General features: G+C 37.7%; 1 protein-coding gene across 1 annotated transcript in view; it reads left to right on the top strand.

The window, feature by feature from the left end:
* Positions 1-12,154, top strand: part of SLC9A2 (solute carrier family 9 member A2) — a 30,941-nt gene extending 18,787 nt beyond the window's left edge. Inside the window, exons 5-12 of the mRNA XM_071577810.1 lie at positions 777-979; positions 2,918-3,007; positions 3,296-3,366; positions 4,748-4,909; positions 5,480-5,576; positions 6,475-6,606; positions 8,468-8,558; positions 10,554-12,154. Coding sequence (XP_071433911.1) covers positions 777-979; positions 2,918-3,007; positions 3,296-3,366; positions 4,748-4,909; positions 5,480-5,576; positions 6,475-6,606; positions 8,468-8,558; positions 10,554-10,924 — 1,217 coding nt within the window. The 3' untranslated portion in view covers positions 10,925-12,154. The remainder of the gene's footprint in view (positions 1-776; positions 980-2,917; positions 3,008-3,295; positions 3,367-4,747; positions 4,910-5,479; positions 5,577-6,474; positions 6,607-8,467; positions 8,559-10,553) is intronic.
* The last annotated feature ends 407 nt before the right edge of the window (positions 12,155-12,561 follow it).

Below are 12,561 nucleotides of genomic sequence, written 5' to 3'. Positions count from 1 at the left end.
TTATGCTCTGATCTGCCCCTGCACCCTTATCTCCAGCTTCCGAGTTTCCTTCCAGAACAGAAATACAGGCTATTTTCCTACTGCACCTGCAACCAGACAACTAATATTTTATGCTTAAAAGCAGCCAAGCAGCCTGACTGGCATCCGGCTCTTGCCCCCCTTGCTTGCTTCCTTCACCTGCCTTTATACCTTTACTCCAGTCTGCCACATCCCTGGAGCCTTTCTCTACCGTACACTGAGATGCACTGGCATCTTCTTCCCCCACTGCCACTCCTGCATCCTTCCTGTCTATGTGAGTAAAACTGAGTGAATAGGAGTTTGCAAGGTTCAAAGCACAGACTGATGGAGGTGACAAGCCAAAATGTTCAAAATCCTCAAATCCTATTAAAAAGCAATTAGCAGTCTTGGTCTATACTGACACAGAGAATTATTGCTGTTCTAGAGGTGCAGGATCTAGCAGATAGCTGTCTTGTGGAGATCAATTAGCTGCTTCAGGTCCTAAATCCAGCAGACCTGAGGTGGTTAGCTCACAAAATATGTTTAAGATGATGCTTCTTAGCCTTTTGTAATTAGTCTTCCATAGTGTTTTCAAGTTGCTAAGTAATATTTCATTTCTTCAATAATATATATTGGAGAAGCAAGTAGAAGGTGAGAAGCAAATAAAAGGTAAGAGGCAAATAGAAGTGTTTTTGAACAAATACCATCATGGGCTATTTCTGTGTAATTTAAGTTCCCTTTTTTCCTCTCCTCCTTACATTTATGTTCTTTTCCCTCAGGTGTTTTTGTTCTGACTCAGATCATTAATGTATTCCGGACAATACCTCTCACTTTTAAGGACCAATTTATTATTGCCTATGGAGGCCTCCGAGGAGCTATTTGTTTTTCACTTGTATTTCTGCTTCCTCCTGCTGTGTTTCCCAGGAAGAAATTGTTCATCACTGCTGTTATTGTGGTGATATTCTTTACTGTTTTCATTCAGGTAGTACCTTTCCTCTTCTCAACTTCTTTCTCAAACAGGTTGTAAATAAAAAAATGTGTAGAAAAACAAACGTTCTGACTTACTGGAAGGAAGTAACTTGAAAGTACTCTACATAGACATAGTTTTAAAAAAAGATGCTATTCATACCACAGGCAGGTAGCAAAAGTATAGTAGATATTAAGTACTCATGCTAACATATAAGTAGTGTTAAGTATTTAAGACCTAGTGAGGTTGGAATAGAGATAAAAGATAATCTGGGTGCAGCTGCAGCACTAATTCCTTTTTTAGAATGTTTAAATTGGTGCATTTACTCAGGAGTTCAGTGTTGGATATAGTGTACAGTGAGCAGAGAAAGGAAGACACCGAGGGCTGGACATCACTACAAAAGCACAAGGTGTGTGGAAGAACCTGAACTTGTCTGTCAGAAAGCACCTTGGGGGGGTTTCTAGTCCAATGCTGTGCGTAAAGCAAGGCCACCTTCAAAGCTAGATCGTTTTACTCAGGTAACAGATTGAGTTCTGAATTGTGGATCTTCTGTGGATTGAGATACCCCAACGTCTCTGGGCACCTCCTCAAGTGTTCGACCACCCCAGCTGGATAATAGACTGATGACGTGTTATTAATGAAATTCTTTGAAAATGGTTCCTAGGATGGTTTGGTTACTATTATCGTTATTGACCATGGCACATAAATGTAGAAGTTTTTGTTGCTGATTGTTTCTTGATGACAGACTTTGAAAAGTTTTCTCAGGGTGACATTGAGGCAGAGTATTCTGTAGAAAGAACTGAGGGCCAACGTGATAGAAATAGAATGAAATAGAACACAAATTAAGTGCTAGGATATTCTTGCTAGGATCTTCTATCTAGGAATTTGTCTTATGAAATGGGAACCTCTGGAAAAATAGAAAGGATAAAAGAAACAGGTGTATTAGTTGGTAATGGGGTAGATTTTAAGTCAGCACTGCAGTGGGAACAGAAGAAAGGCAAATCTAAAGACATACTGAGACACGTATTTCCATCAGAGCATAGTGTCATGTTCTGGACTGGTAAGGCTGTTATGTGAAAGGAGACCAGGATGCCTTGGCTTTAGCAAAATGAAGGAAAAGAGGGACTGTAATTACTGTTTTTATGAGGGAGTGAACACTGTTTAAACTAAAAAGTCAAATGTTGGCACAAGAACAAAGTGGTACACAGTGACCATGATGCAATTAAGATGCAGCTTTCTAATTATCAGAACAATAAGGTTCAGGATGAGTGTTCCATTATGAGCAATGGGGCAAAGAAACCTAACTACTTTTAAGATAAAGCTTTATTCACTTACAAAAAGAAATGTGACCTGGCTCTCTGGGATAGTAGGAACGGATCTCAAAACCACAAGAGATTCATTCCTGTCCCCTGTGCCACTGTGCCTATACAAGTAAACAAATTATGTCAATTCTTCCACAAATAATTGTTCAAAACCATTATATTATTCTGGCATAGTCAAAACGTTTTGTTCCTTCTCTGAGAATAGTCAGGCAAGGACACATATGTACAAAAAGACTTAGTGTGATGCTCTTAAATAGCCATTTTAGTTCTACTGTTGACATATCTTTGACTACCTGTTTTGGAAGTAATCACTAAAAAAAGAGGACTTTATATGTTCCTTTTCAAATTATGAGGAATCTGTTTATTAATTCAGAAAACAAGTGAGGGTTTTTCTAACACATAGAACTGAAACCAAAGGTTTGAAAATATTATGTATGGGATAGGTGACGTATTCCCGATAGGGTTTGTTAGGTTGACCCTCTAGGACTTCTTAGCACTAGGGAGCCCTATCCTTCCTTGTATTACATTAATAGAGTCTGTGCTGATAAGAGCTTCATAGCTAAGTGCAACACCTGCTAATCAAAAGAGTGAATTCACTTTTATAATTATTTTGTTCTTTTGTGTCTCACAGGGAATAACAATTCGCCCACTGGTGGAGTTTCTTGATGTCAAAAGGTCAAATAAAAAGCAGCCTGCTGTCAGTGAAGAAATTTATAATAGGGTATGTTGCAGCTTAAGTATCATAGATGAAACCCTTGTATAGATGAAATTCCTAGTCACCTTCAGGAAGACAAGGATTCAGCATATAGTATTACGGAGAGGCATGTGCAGTACCAGATTTCTTTTTAATAGCTGTTATAAGAACAACAATTGTAAAGCTTGCATTTAACCCTCGGCAATTACCAAAATTATTGTTACATATTACTGTTTTGGAATCTTCACTTTCTTAGTAGTTCAACTCTTGAAGTAATTTTTATTTTTGATGTATTGAACCAATGTTTTCCTTTAGTTCTTTGACCATGTGAAGACTGGAATTGAAGATGTGTGCGGACACTGGGGTCACAACTTTTGGAGAGATAAGTAAGAGTGGGAATTTTTTATTATACAGGAGAGGCTGAAATGGCTGAATGGCAACAAACAAATGCTGTTGGGCATCATATTTAATTTTCAGCATTTACTCTTGAAAGTGGATGGTTGTTTTCAGAACATATGGGTTTCAAAGGGAAAACAGCAGAATAATTTGTTTTTACTAAACCACAAGCAAGTAGAATAAAATCTCCAGCTGGGAAGAAAGGGAGCACTCTGATCCCAGGGTAAAGTATGGTACCTTCTGAGGGTGCATGTCCTCTCCCTGTTTCTGACTATTTCAGAGCATTTCCTGTGTGTCTGCTGTCCCATCCAGCTCTCCTGCAAATTGTAGGTCTTAGCAGTGTTGAGAGGTTAGTTCAACAGTAAACATACAAAAGCTATGGGACTTTCTCTAGAAATATCAAGGCTGTACCTGGCAGGAGGTGCATGAGAGATCCTAATGTCAGGCAGCTCCACAGTTCTTGGTGGTATTATTTAAGACTTAGTGTCAGTTAAGAAGATTACCCCCAGCAATACCTGAATAATTCATACTTTCCCTTTAGCTGCTGAATGATCATCATCATTTGTTTGGATCTAATTCCCTGTTCTCAGAAATACACTCTTTTATGCCCAAATTCTTTAGACACAAAGCATGGGCATCACTCACCCACCTTCTAGTCACTGCTTCACCAAGAATTCAAGTGTTTTATACAAAGAGGAAGGGCTGAGGAGAGCTTGCTCCAAAAGAGTTGGGGGCAACTCAGTGAGGACATTTCTCTGACAGATATGTGACATGGGTACTACTTTTCTTTACTCACCTCGCTTCTTCTCCAGCCTGTAAGATCTTTAATTAAAAGATTACAGAGCAAAGAAGAGTCCTATCTCTTCATGACCTTCAAACCCAAATTCAAGAATAATTTCAGAATGACTGCAGGGCAAAATATTTTCTAACAAAGAAAGTCATCCCTTCTGAAATCAATATTTTCTCAGTAAACAACCAAGTTGCTTTAGAGGAAGGGAGAATTTCCAAAGTTTTACAAGAGCAGGCTAAAATTTCAAAGAAAAAGCAGTCTGTGCAAATTTTAGACCTTTTATTTGTTATTACAGTAAATATTTAACGTTCTCTTTGCCTTGATGAAAATGGAGAATTAAAAATAATATTTTCTAATAACAGAGAATACCTTAAAAGTTGCTGCTAGGGAGACTGTCCAAAAACACATGTTAAAACTATCTATCTGAAGCAAAGATGAAATTGACCCTTTCTTATGTTATTTAGCAGTAGGTTGTTAATATGAACAGACACATTCTCAGAGAATAAGCTCCTTTGAAATTGCATTAACTTAACTATGCACAGTAAAAATTAACTGGTTGGGCTGTTTTGCCTCATGTACAGGTTTAAAAAATTTGACAATAAATACCTGCGAAGACTTCTAATCCGCGAGAACCAGCCTAAATCCAGCATTGTTTCTTTATACAAGAAACTAGAAATCAAGCATGCCATAGAGATGGCAGAAAGTGGAATGATAAGCAAGGTCCCATCATCGGGGTCTCTCAGGTAAGCAAGTGATACCAGTGTGGCCAAGGATTTCATCTGGGTGACATAATTTATTTCACATCCCGGTCTGCAGTCAGTATAATCACTGTGACATAAGACACTTTGTGTCCGAATGTCACCAGAACAGTAGGAGGATGTGAAACAAGAGCCTTTTGTCTGTAGTTCACTCAAGGAGCTGTGTTCTTCCAGAGTGTGTAGTTTTACTGGGACAGCTGCTCACTGGAACATTGATTTGCTGTGTAGAGTGGAGCTGGTCTTGAACATGCCCATCTGCTGAGAATAGCTGCAGGAGAAGCCTGAGGGGCATTTTGAAAAGCACTTAATTCAACTTAGAGTTTAATGTCATTTATATCACATTTTGGAGACTGAGTTTTGCACCTTACCACTGACTCAAATTAAATCAAGATTTCATTTCTACATGTTACATTTTCACCTCATTGTTGGTTGTTTTGAAATGTTTCCAACTCTAACAAAGGAAATAGTTAAAATGTAATTTCCGATCTTAAATATAAAACCATTCTTTTTTTCTCTTTCTTTCCTCTACTTTCTTTTTTTTTCATCCTGTAACAGTGAATATCATGAAGGAAAGATAAAACCACTGTCTCCCACTGAAATGGAAAACATGAGGGAAATATTAACAAAAAATCTCTACCAAATACGACATCGAGTAAGGATGAAGTTTTACATTCTTAAATATTCCACTGATCTTTGAATATGCTGATTATCTTCCTATCATATTTTTGGGCTAATATATCTGCTCTACCATAGAATAATAATTACTGTTCTTATTTACCTCTGTTGCCTTGAATTCATGTCCAATCATATGTACAGTAACATATCCATACTCCTCAGTGCAATTAGCTTACTTACACTACTGACAAAGTCCAATTTTTTGTCATATTACCTCAAACATACTTCCAGTGTTGAAATAGGATCATAGGTGCAAATTCAACCCAACACTGTCTACTTATATCAGTATTTTGGTCACTTTATGATATGGGATTAGATTTCCTATTTGCCTCCAGTTGTAAAGTTGTTTTTATTAAGATCAGAGGTGATGAGCTGGAAAAATAGTGAACTAAAAGCAAAAGGACAGTTCAGATTTACCCTCCTGTGGCTAAGCAGTTTGAATGCCTGAGCCCTTGGAAAACATTCAAAAGTGGAGAAAGCTTCAGCTTGCTGGAAGTAAAAATGACTTCCCCTTAGGTGACTCATCACTTTCAAGTGTGTGTCCTTGACATACTGACCAAGCTACTACAAGTGTGGGGATGAACACTGTATTAAGCCAGCTTTTTCCATTTTCTCTTTCAATATAAATATCAGCAGGTTAAAAAAAAATGCAAACAAACCAATAAACTAAACAGGTAATTGTGAAGCAGATGACTAAAAAAGTGCTAGCGTAATTACTCTTCTCATTCCTAATTATCTACAATATAACTTTATTCACAAGGATTTATGATGCTTGTTAAAACATTAAAGCAAAAAGCCTGTGTTGCCCTGTTCATATAGTTCAACACATTTGACATCATGCTGTTCAGGCTGTGATCATGGCTTTTATATTTCAGACAATGTCCTACAACCGACATAGCCTGGCTGCAGATGCAAACGAAAAGCAGGCCAAAGAAATTCTGATCCGTCGACGGCACAGCCTTAGGGAGAGCCTGAGGAAAACAAACAGCCTGTCAAGAGAAAGACCGGTACTTGCATTTTTTTTAATTTTGTTTATTTTTTTTATAGAAAGCAGGGTTTTTGTAGCTGATTGTCATGCAGAAAAAAAAGTCTTCTGACATGCAGAAAAAAAATCCTGAATTTGGAACACAATGGCACATATAATGTCACCCTTGTACCTTGATCTGCACACACAGGCTCCTTAATTTGTGTTGACCACTTCAGCAAAGCTGCAGTCTTGTAGAATGTGATACGGGAGTGGGATCTACTACCATAATTTTACCTCAGAGAAGCTGAACAGGCTTTATATGTACACAAGGTAGTTCTAAGGTCAGTATTCTTGATGAGTATTTTGAAGAAGTCTGGATAGTTGAGGTAAAAAATTTACTTTAAAATAGAAAAACTATTTACAGTATTCTCCAAAGTATGGGAATGAGAACTTTTAATTGAGTAAGTGAGAGTGAGCTCTTCACTTGAAAAATTGTGTAGTATTCATAAAATATAGTCAGGACTTCACGTTTTGACATGGAGTAGGAAAAAGCCTTCCACCTACAAGAATTGCTGCGGCATATTTAGCTCTCTCAGACAATCCTGCAATAACCCTACTTCTGACTATATTTGAATGGAGCACACTGGATCAGCAGGGAAGCTGATCCTCCAAATCATGTCACGTATCAAGGAAATTTGCCATCCTATAAATATGTATTTTCATATTGCAGGAAGACTTAGTGATTGTTGTCTTAATTGATAGAGTTGTCTGCCAGCAGCTGAGGCTACTGTAATGCCTCCAAAAGTGCTGTATCTCATTAGCAGGGCTACTATGGTGCTCACTGTGACAGTAAGACTGTTCCTGAATGACTTTTTCCCTGTCAACCACAGTTACATATGTTGTCTTGGTCATACAATTATATGATTTCTAGGTGTAATAATGAGGACATTCAGCAGGATTTTTTGTGTCAGGGAGAGAAACAGGATGTCTTACAACTTTTTAAAATGCACAGGCGATAATTTTAAAAATAATTGTCCTTGGATAAATCCACCACAGAGAGAAGAGGAAAAAGAGAAAAGAGAGGACAATAAGAAAAATCCAAAGAGGGGAAATCTCTCATGGAAAATAAATTTTCTATCAGGTTCTATTTGAGTATGCTACAGTGAATGGTACAAGCAGAGGAGAGCTGGTAGACTGTAAAGTTTTTAAAAAAGTCTTTGTAACAAATGTAGGAAAGAATGTCCTTGAGAAACTTCTGAATTTCAAAAAAAGCAACTTGTCCTGGAAAGTACCTCTCATGTTCCAGGAAATATGAGGTGTTCTCTGCTCCCTCGATCTTTAAAGTTTATTCTGGGGAAAACAAGGATATGATGCCCTGGACTGGTAAATGATCACGCTGGTGCCTAACTTCCCCATCAACTTCAGTGTGACTAGTCAACTGTATAAAGTCATTTATATGTATAAAGCACTTGCAGAATCTGAATACAGATTAGTTCTTGTGCCCAAGCGTAGTCTCAACCAAATTTTGCAGCTGACTAATGAAACGTTGCAAACATGGAGCTGCATGAAGTTCTGCGCTTGCAGAATTTGACTTCTTTAGGAAAACCTGTACATGCAAGGTTGAAGTTAGAGACCACATATTTATTAACTCTGATCTCAGAGGGCATATCACTAGGCTTTCATTTGATTAAACTGTTTGAGATTACTCAGTCTTTACCTTAGTTAACACATCAATCAGTGTTGAGTGTGTAGTAAAAGATCACGTATTAGCTAATCCCAAACTACTCTCCAGCCCTTTAGCTACATAAACCTGTTCAAGCCTCAGATGCGATCTTAACACACATTATGCAGGTACACTAGTCTGCAGCAATTTAACACTTTTTATATTTCTTTGCACACAGGCTGCTGCAAATACAAAAAGATTCCTTTCACTTCCTAAAAATACTAAACTCCCAGAGAAACTACGAGTGAGAAATAAAACATCTTCCAGAGGTAATGAAAAATTTTCTGCTGTCTCTTACTGTGCTGCAGCCATTTTACATACATAGAAGAAAAGTTTTTTCCAGTTATAGAAATCAGAATATTAGAGCATTAAAAGCAGTCTGTCCTAAAGCAGGAATGTAAGTGTAGGGGAAACGTGCGGGACAGCAGCATTTTGTGGGGCTTTCTCACTTCCTATTCTGTAGTGGCATAGTCCTGCCAGCATATCTCCTCATGTGAGCAAACAAGCAGCCTACGAACACTTCTGCACCAGGAACTCTTCCATGGCTCATTCTCCTTGTCTTTGTTCCATAATGTCCAGATATCTTGGACTGTGAGCCTATTCGGTTTCTCTTTTCAGTGGGATCAGAGTAGAGAATACTGCTCTGAGAACCAAGCCAGAGAGGAGAAAGAGACCATGAGGTGTGGTTTATTGTCTTCAAAATGCTGTGGGTTGCAAACAAATCGTTAATTCCCCTCCCCCCCCCGCCAAAATTTCCAAATGTTTTATATTGGAGTTCTTGAATTCTAAAAACAAAAAAATATAAATCTGGAGGAAAACAACTATTTGATGTGAAAACTTTTCCCAGTTCTATATATTTATTTTGATTATTACGGCTTGCATTGCCATGCTTATACCATGCTCACGAGCATTTCTTTTCATGACAAGCTACCATCAAGATCTCTTGCTGGGAAGATTAAATCTCTGCAAAATTACTAAAATATCCTGATCTCCATCTTAATTAGTCTTCCACTCTTTCCAGTTAATTTAGCAATAGACCATGTTTTTGTCTGTTAATAATTACATCTTTGCACTCCTGAATGTAGGATGCCTTTTATTCTGTTGTTATGTCTGCAGAGGTCACCTACTGTCACCTAGAATTAGAGAGAAAATGTGCCTCCAGATTATTCAATTGTCAAAAATATTTAATTTGACATATTTAGGAGGAGAAAAGCCTGAAAACACAATCTGATGAAGATATTCCTTGATCTATAATTATCTGGGTGAATGGACAATTACATGGTGATATATTTTCTTGACCCCTTCCTCACCTTTTTGAAAGAAAGAGCATAGGCTACTAATGGAACTTGTTCTGCTGACAGTTGCACAATACACAGTTCTTTACTTTGATGCATTTGAAATACCATATCTGACTTCAGTCTAAGAAAAAATCTGAGGAATTCATAAATTATTGTTAAAATGATTATCAAATTACTCAAGTGTTCAAGCTTTGATAAAGATGTTAATTCATTTTAAAGAAGTCTGCTGAGATAAAATATATGCATGTGTACATATCCAGACAATCTCGTTTGGTTTACCTGGTAGTGATCATCTAAATGCATTCCCTAAACAATCAGATCAGCTTTCCCTGAACTATTTTCTACTCTCCTGTGAGTGGGAGAACTAATCTGCAGCACTTGCAACCTGTAAGATTTGCACTGTGGATTTTCTTTCATGTCTTACATTCAAGTGTATTAAGGGTGGGATGTTTCCTTCCACTGTACATTGACCTTGAAAAATCTTTTGCTTGATATTGATGCTCCTTTTCCAAAGTCACGTTTCTAGAATCCCTTTACATGTGCTCTGGAAATGCCTCTCAGTTTAGATTTCATGGGTTGTGAGGGTAAGAAATCTAATCTTTGTTTCCTGCTTGGATGTAAGCAGGGGCTAGACCCTGTGTAGCTCAGAGAAAGAGAGGTTTTCCATGTCCAGAGCCAGAATTAGGGAAATACCAATTTAAACAAGGAGGCGTTTAGCAATCAAGGAGCAGCTGAGTGAGGCCTTCTAAAAAACACAGTTTTGAGGGAAAATGTGCTTGTAATTCAAATCTGTCCTCTATACTGGCGAAGTTAAGAGGCTGTTACTGTATCTAATCAGAAAGCACCAAATTTAGGAAATATGGGAAAACCTTCTGTGGCTACTAGTGCTCAGTATGCTGTTATTTGAATATTTCTGAAACAGTTATAGTCTACATTTAAAATTTTAATTTTGTTTTCAATTAACAGTGGGTGACAGCAGTGATTCTGAGTTGGATGCTGCTACTACTGTGCTCAATCTAAGACCCAGAGCAGGGAAAATCTTGAGAGACCAGAGACTGAGACAGCAGAGGCCACTGCCTGAGTTTAGGGTGGAGTGGAAGAATGAAGTTGATGGGAGCCAGGATGGACGAGGAGAGCAGCAGGAACCAAGCACCTTGCCTCAGCCATCCATTGGATTCAGGCAGCCACTGCTGACGAGACCAAGATTTGGCACTTTGAGCAGGGAAGATTTGACTGCAGACCATGGGTCAGCAAGACCTGTGCCACCACCACGGTTAGTTAGGCAGGCATCACAAGGGGAAAGGCAGAGAAATAAGCCTGAGAACCAGCCGTACTGAACACAGCTAAAAGAGAACTATTGCTACTAAACCATGGACATACTGAATTAGGATTCTACACTATCTGATCAGACTGCAGGATCCATTAAAATAACCAAACAAGCCTCAGTTTGGGTCTAACCACTTCCATTTGAGTCAAGTCAATGCCACTAAGTAAAAGGAATACTGGAGCAATTGCAAAGTTGTAGACATTAAAAAAAATCATCTCTTTTATAAATAACTTATGACAATGCTTTAATTTAATTACATTATTTCCACTATTAAAATAGTATGATAATGTGCCTTATGACATCATATTTTATGGAACCAAGTAATGAAAGTTCAATACCCATTTATCCATTGAAAATTATTGTTGAAAGTCCAGCGATGAATGGATTCTTAAAAGAAAGTATATCATTTCAGATTTTGTTTATAATCAATAATACTTGTTTCAACCAGAGCTTTAATATGACTAACACTGAAAATTGCACAATGCACCTATCATATAGACTTCTAAAGAAGAATATATTCCTCAAGCCCAGTTTGTTTGAAGACCTGAGATGCAGAAAAAGAGGAAGAAGAGAAGGAATAAGCTGTAGGGCCAGAATTGCAAATACAGCTTATAAAAAGGACTTGCAACAGAGACAAGACCTGAATAGCTTGAATTTTTACTTTCTGAATTTTTGGCAATATGTTACCTTTGAAAGGTACTAAGGATCACCAAAGAAAAACTGAATTACCTTCGCTTTCCCTAATGCCAGCAAGAGCTGAGAGCAACCAGAAGGACACCGGAAAGCCTAAAAAGAGAAAACTTCAAGTGGATAAAAAATATTCTTAATCAAAATTGCTTTTTGCACCTTAGTTTCTTGGTTGCAATGCAAATCCAGCAGTAGAACAGTTGCAGAACACTGCAGGTACACAAAGTCAACAGGCTCCTGTTTGAGTGTGGGACCACTGAGACTTACGAAAGCTTGTTCACTCATGCTTGTGACCCTGATCAATATGTTTTACTTTTTGTTTCCTCATCTGTAAAAGGGGAAAGATAACATTTTCTTTGAGCTATGCACTCCAAGGAACAAAAATGTTCCATCTAATTTGTTTTTACAGAAAAGTAGCAGAGTGGGGCCTTGGAATCAGATGAAGTCACTGTGCACCTTAATAACATGAACTTCTTGATCCTAGCACCAATGGCTGCCATTTGAGCACATATGGGAGGGGAGGGAGCATTAAAATAAATTATACTCAACTGTAGCTCTCAGGAATTTGCACTTTCTGTCCCACTTAATCTAAGTACTGAGCTTGCTTTAGCACAGATACACATTTCAGCACAATGCAGAAATCATTTTCATTCTACTTGTTACAACATTGATAACTTTCATTGACGAATGTACACTGTGAAATCATAACTATTCTCTTTCATTAGCACATTTCTAAATCTTTGGGCAATAAGAATAATTTTTTTTATTATTTAAGCGTGTTTTGAAAGAACTATTAAAAATCAGTTTCCTTTTAAAATCATGGGGTAGATTTCTTTAAAATGGTTGTGGGTGGAGTTGATAAATGGGGTTTTAAGACTTTCCTTCTTCTAATAGATTTTCCAAAATATTTGAAATATCAAACCTTCCCGAGCTCTTTCCTTAGCACAGGTATTTTATTCT

Source organism: Pithys albifrons, chromosome 1 (genome assembly GCF_047495875.1).
Source record: "Pithys albifrons albifrons isolate INPA30051 chromosome 1, PitAlb_v1, whole genome shotgun sequence".
In the NCBI taxonomy this organism is placed as follows: Eukaryota; Metazoa; Chordata; class Aves; order Passeriformes; family Thamnophilidae; genus Pithys; species Pithys albifrons.
This window is presented reverse-complemented; position numbering and strand designations above follow the sequence as displayed.